This window comes from Chenopodium quinoa, unplaced genomic scaffold, assembly GCF_001683475.1.
Source record: "Chenopodium quinoa cultivar QQ74 unplaced genomic scaffold, ASM168347v1, whole genome shotgun sequence".
Lineage (NCBI taxonomy): Eukaryota > Viridiplantae > Streptophyta > Magnoliopsida > Caryophyllales > Amaranthaceae > Chenopodium > Chenopodium quinoa.
In genome coordinates, this window is record NW_018742651.1 from 1,800,975 (window position 1) to 1,807,800 (window position 6,826).

The 6,826-nt window shown below is 36.8% G+C and overlaps 1 protein-coding gene across 1 annotated transcript; it reads right to left on the bottom strand.

Annotated features, from left to right (window-relative positions):
- Positions 1–733: 733 nt before the first annotated feature.
- Positions 734–1,162, bottom strand: LOC110722016 (peptidyl-prolyl cis-trans isomerase FKBP42-like). The gene has a single exon (XM_021901238.1). It carries the CDS (start codon positions 1,160–1,162, stop codon positions 734–736), a length of 429 nt encoding a protein of 142 aa, XP_021756930.1.
- Positions 1,163–6,826: the final 5,664 nt, after the last annotated feature.

A 6,826-nucleotide genomic window follows, 5' to 3' on the forward strand; every position in this document is an offset into this window, starting at 1 on the left:
AGTTATGTTTTATGTATAAATCTTTTGACATTTTGTTGTCAATTTGTCTCTTAGGTAATTTGGAATCCACAAGTTCTCGTGATGATATTTCTACTCTTGGTGGAAGTGAGGAAAATTGCAATGAATCTCATTTGAGAGACCACTGCTTCCCTCAAACTAAGTTTGTGGGGGGGGTCTCCATCATGATATGATTTTTCGGGGTGAAGGTACGCACCTTCATCAAAGACATAGAATGTGGTTGGTAGAGCCACAACTCTTTCCCTTGCCTCAATTTATATAAATCTGTACGGGCAATTTTCAAACAAGAAGATGGCTTTTTTCGATTGACAAAAGCCACCTTAGCCTTTGAAGAGCTCGAACAACACCTAAGATTCAAGTTGTCAACATCCATGGGGACTCCATCATCCTTCATATAAGACCCCTGGCTACTACTTAGCAAATCATTGGAAGCTTCTAGCTTAGGAACAGCAGACTCCAACATATTCTTCTCCACCTTGAACCCATCAAGCCTAGAGCCACAGTCTGTTACTTTTTCATTGACTTGGCTTCTTTGATCTCCACCCACTTGAAGATGCATACTCTCCTCAACCTTTGTCTGCTTACCAATAGCATTTGGTTCCCTTATCATAACTTTCCTCAATCTTATCATTTCTCTTCCAATTTCCTTGTTATTAGGTTCAATCTCATTTGCTGATTTAAAATCATCATAAGCCTTATCCTAAGACCCCAACTTCTATAATGCTACTCCTCTTCTAAATAGAGCCTTCACATTTCTCTTATTTGACTCCAAAATCAGAGAGCAAGAAGTGATTGCATCATTAAACTTGTTGAGCTTAATTGCACTAGCTGCAATATTCAAATGCAGACTAAAAGCTAGATCCTTCAACTCGAGGCTAACCTCACACAACTGAGTATCATCACTAATGGCACACATAACAACACATAAACATTTGATACTTTTATTATACAACACAAAGGCAGTATTAAAATCTCTCAATTTGAACAGGGCATTTGCATCTTCCTTAAGAGCAGTCACATACGAGATAGCCCCTTCTGGGCTGCTGGTTTTCGTAAACATTTCCTCAACATCAAAATCATCCTCCCCCAAATGGTCCAAATGGTGCAGCATGATAGGTCCCAAACTAAAAGATTTTTCCCCCATCCCTTAAAAATCACCCAAACAAAAGATCTAATAAACTATTAAGCAAACACCACACAACACACTAGCAACAACCCAAGAACATGAGGCAGCAGACCAAAGACAAGAAGAGCTAGAAAAAATTAATTGAAAAGACTTACAACGAGCCGAAATGCCTTCGAAAGAATACACACGAATCTTCCAATTTTCCAAATTAATTGAGATAATGGCAAAACAGCACTTTAGGGAAGCTCTCTGGCGACCATAGGAGGGGAAATGGTCGCCGGCGAGCTTGGTGGCGTTAGAAAGACAGTGGGATTGAGGAGAGAGAAGTTACGGAGTTTACAAAGTTTTTAAGTGAACTGAGACGTTGAGTCTCAAGAGAGAATCTTTTGGTTTTGCTACATCATGTATGGAAGGGAAGTATAACCAAGTAGGATTGTGCACAGTAACACTTTGAGTAACAAACCCAGCAACAACAATCCATTTTAAGTACAGTAAATTTAAACCCATTGAGGAGAACAACAAACCCAGCAACAACAACCCTAGCAACAACAAGAACCATAAACCCAACAACAATAAAACGAACCACGCACAACAGACGAACAAAAAACCACAATGATGTCCAACGTTTGTGCTTTATTACCCAACAAAATTATACTTAAATTGGATAAAATGATTAGTGTTTAATTGTACTCTGTACTATTTATGCCCATTACATAATGAGCATAAGGCTATGCAATAACTTCAGTTTTGAAATTTGAAAAATTCCGTGAAGTTTTTCGATAGTTAATAGTTTTTGAACTATAATCACAACTTTTTATATGTGGATGGCCACACCGTATACCCAGTAATCATGGGAGTTACTCGGTTCGGTGTCAAAGGCGGAGCCACGGGGGAAGGGGGGATGGTGGAGGCCCGACCCACTGTGGCCCAACTGGTGATACTAGAGCTGTCAAAAGCTGACCCGACCCGAAATTTGACCCTAACCCGACCTATTAACTGACCCGTCTGAACCCGAAAAAAATGGTGACTCAAACCCGACCTAACCCGACCTGAAATTAAACCAACCCTAGACCCGAGTTGACCCGAGTATTTGAGACCCGACCCGAATGTAACCCGTAAATTATTGACCTAAATCGAACCCAACCTGAACCGAAATTGACCCAAACCCGTTTTAACCCGTTAAAACCCGAATTCAACCCGACGTGTTCCTAACCCGACCCGAATTCAACCCGACTTATTCCTAACCCGACCCGAATTTAACCCGACCCGCTACAAACCCGACTTGAATTTCAACCCGACCTATTACAAACCCGACCCGAATCAATCCAACTTGTTATTGACCCGATCCAAATTCAACCCGACTTGTTATTGAATCAATATGTATAGGTCGTTATCTCATGATTGGAACGGAAATTGAACCCTAACTCTATTCCTTCAATATTTCACTTTGAATTTTAAGAGGTTAGTTTCACAACATGTTTTTAGGGACGAATTTCAGGGACGAAACATGTTTTTTTCCCCAAATGAACCGAACCCGACTCGAACCTGAGAATGACCCGAGAAATGACCCGACTTGATTATAACCCACAAATTATTGACTTGAACTGAACCCGAGAATGACCCGACTTGATTATAACCCGTAAATAATTGACTTGAACCGAACCTGACTCGAACCCGAGAACGACCCTAACTCGTTTAAACCCGTAAAGACCCGAATTTAACCTGACCTATTTTTCACCCGACCTTTTACTAACCCGACCCAAATCCGATAAGATGTATGACCCAACGTGACCCGACTCAATCATGACCCAACCCGAACCCGACCCGCATATTTTATTAACATTAACCCGTATTGACCCGACCCGAGATGACCCGACTCACAATAACCCGACCCATTTACCCGAATTAACAGCTCTTGGTGATACATGTAATTTATAGTATCCCCCCTAGAATAACTAATAAATAGATAATATTTGTCTTACATATCATGATGTTAGTGATAGCCCAGTTGGTTTGTTGAAATTTTTCATAATGGCTTGGTGAGAGAGAAGTCTCAGGTTCGATTCCCCACTTTGAGCGTTTTTTTTTTGCTTTTTTTTTGGTAACTTTGTCGTTTCTTAGGCCCATAGATTTTTATTCTTGGCTTCGCCCCTGGTCAGTGTTATAGGGGTTATTCAATTAGTGTCTTATGAGCTACTTTGTTCTTTTACAAGCGGTTACATGTTACAAACACGCTAATCTTTAAATCATATGTAAAATGTTGAATATGGTTCTTCTAATATAAAACTTTTTTTCAAATTTGAAATTTTTTAGAATGATTATCAAAACACTAAAAAAATAATCAAACATAATCAAAATATATATATATATATATATATATATATATATATATACATATACATATACATATACATATATATATATATACATATACATATACATATATATATATATATGTATATACATATATATACATATATGTATATATACCATAAGTGACACGTGTCATCTCCAAATGCGTTCTTAATTCCTTTTTTTTTATTAAAACTAGTTTTCGAGACGCCGCGCGTGCGATGCGCGCGCTCCGTTTGGTGAATTGGCAGGATTTCGTTTAGTGTTTACTGTAAATGCATAATTAATTTGTTGAAGCATTTGTTTTATCTATAAATACAATGCTATTGATGTTTATAGATTAGTAATGTTTTTGTTATCTATGTAGTAATACTTTATAAAGTTGTTGTATCAAATTAAGAAAATATGATTGCATGACTCAATTATAGAATGATAAGTTAAATTGGGCGTACCATAGTCTAGCTTTAAATCTATAAAATGGGCTTATATTAGAAAAGGTAGCTAATAAGATATTTTTTGTCTTTTATAGGGGCAAGGTTGCAAGAGCTTGGCTTTGTGGGCTTAATTCAATAACTGAGAAATAAAACAACTTAAATAAGTCAATCAATAATGAAATGTAGGTGATGTCAATAAACCTTGGTAGAAAAAGGCTTGAAGAGTAACATTTGAGTAAAATATAAATAAGAAATGACACTTTAAAAATTAAAATTTATATTTTAATAATTTACTACATGTGAGTTTTAGTACTCATCTAATTTTCAAAATGGAACGTCGCGTATTTAATTTACACTTGTCTAAGTTTTTGCTCGGCAGTATTTAAATAATTGGGTATAAGCTAACAACTATTGTTTTAATGTATGAGGTTAATTGTTTGAAATTAAAACTATTCTTTTATAATGTAGTAAACGTTTTGTATTAAACAAAAATTCCGAGAAAAATTTATTATATGACTAATATGAGTGTGTAAGTTGGTTCGGTATTAAACAAATGTGAAAGAAACTTGATTTCTATTTTTGGATACTCTTAGTAGTAGTTCTATATAACAAGCTTATTGCTCGAAAAAAAATTATAGAATATTAGTTTTAAAACTGTAGCGTTTCCTCGGTCATTGTGTATTTTCTGAAACAAGGCGACCCTTCTTCTTCTGCATGCTATGAAGACATTCGAAAAGACGTCAAGTGACGGCTTGGGGTGTATTAAAAAGGGAGAGTGATCAATCACACATCCCCAAAAACCCTCTTTTTCTTTTGATGCAAATTGAAAGAGCTTTTTGTATTCGGCATTTCTAATCCTCCATTAAACTTCGAAAGTTAAGTTCTTTCATGGCTGGAAGCGATGAAAATACTCCATTTACAGAATGGTATCGTAAATTCTTAGAAAGAAGGAAAGAAAATCTTTGGGGTCGATATTATGCAGCAGATGAGGCTCGTCTTGATGCAACCCAAAAATTGACAGAGCTGGCGAAGGAAATGCAAGATATCGATGAACAACTTGCAAAGTGCGCCGAGGTTGCTCGGGAAAAGGAGAAGAATAAGGGGCTTAAAATCGGCAGCAGCTCTGCTCCTTTGATCCCAGTTGGTGAGGATAAGAACAAGAATCAGGGGATTAGAATTGGTGGTAACTTTGCTTCTCCGATTCAGGTTGACAGTGATAACGACAGCGACGAAGAACCTATCAGAAAGAGAAGCTTTGTGGGTATCAAAGGGGAATCATCCAAAAGCAGGGGTTAGTGTAGCAATGGTAATGAGGTTTTAGGTGTTGGTGTCGAGGGATGGGAAGCGGACATGGAAATCAGTGATGAAGAGCTTGTTGTGAAACATGTAATCTCTTCAACCGTTGTTGTTCATGCTGAAGGAGTGAAGGAGCACCCTGCAATAGGTGAGGTAAACGTTGGTGTGGCGCAGCAAGAGCAACAACAACCACAGATTAATCAGGAGAGGGGCTCATAGGAAGAAGAAGAAAACGAAGAGGAGGAAGATGGGTTGCAGGCAGAATATGATTCGTGGTATGATGGAGAATCTGAAGAAGACATTGGCCACCCGTACCATCATCATTCACCTGAAGTGTCTCGTGATGATTCTGAAGCTTTTGGGTTTGATTCTGATTAAGCTAAGCAAGTAGTTTATGTAGTATAGATTTTGGTTAAGTAGATAGTCATTCTAGGGCCAGCTAGCTGTCTAAGTGGTTTAATGTAATTTTGTTGTTGGAAATACTGGCCTTTATATATATTATGTTTGGAATATTTAATATTGAAGGTTTTATAAATATGCTTGTCTAAATTTTTATTTATATAGCTATATATAATCAGAGGTATTTCGTATGAAGTGAATGTTGGTTAATTAGTTGTTCGTTTAATTGATAGTTTTTGAACTCAAATGTAGTTGGGCTAGCATTTTCTTGTTACTTCTGGTTTGGAATGCACATGGGAAGCAAAATACAGTTAATTGTCCAAAAATTAGATCCTTCATTAGTTGCCATTAAAATCATGAACTATAAGTATGTTTTGCTTACAGGACTGTTAAGACTTCATGTGAGCTAGTTAAGGTTGTTACAGATACAGATCCTTCTAGCCTTCTAGGTTTTGAAAGGGAAGAAGGATCAGGACAATAGAGAGGTAAGTAGCATAACTCATGTATTTCTTTGATTAAGGAGGAAAGGTGTTTAGAAGGTGAAGATTATATGGATTGGTTGTTCAGTAGCGATTATATTCATTATATGTCTAACTTTATTGGGAGGATGTGTAGTATTAGTAGCTTTGATTTAAAGAATGACAGTGTCACCAATTTATTTAGTTATCTTAGCTTTGTGGGCTATGGTTTCTTTGACAGTGTTTTGTAATTTGGCCAATTTCTGAAATGACCTTGAACGATATTGAGCATAATAGTTGCAAGAATTGGAAACGATTTTCAAAATGACCAATGTTCACAAAGATTAAGTATTGTGTTGCAAATTAAAAGATTGAATGAATGCAAGGATCACTCTTTGAATTTCTGAAACTTTGTGATATCATGAGGTTATCAGAGTCTTGTGATTCGAAAAAAGTGATCACTTCATTAGGCATGTGAAACAACATGTTAATAACATTGAATTAAGCAAAAGTAGCAGGTATAGATATGCAGGTCAATAGTTAAGTGCATTAATTTAAGCATAGAGCACAAGTGTTAAACTAATTACATTAAAAGCACACATAGCCATAGAAAATCAGTTCCAGCAAAAGTTACAGGAATAAGGCGCAGATTGCGACAGTATGTCAAAGTTTTCAAAAGACAGGGAAATTAACATGTATGGCGGGCATAACTATAGTGTGCACTAAGAGCTGATCAGGGAAGG

Coding starts and splice junctions, on each gene's coding strand:
- LOC110722016 (XM_021901238.1), bottom strand. CDS start 1,162: ATGGGGGAAAAATCTTTTAGTTTGGGACCTATCATGCTGCACCATTTG.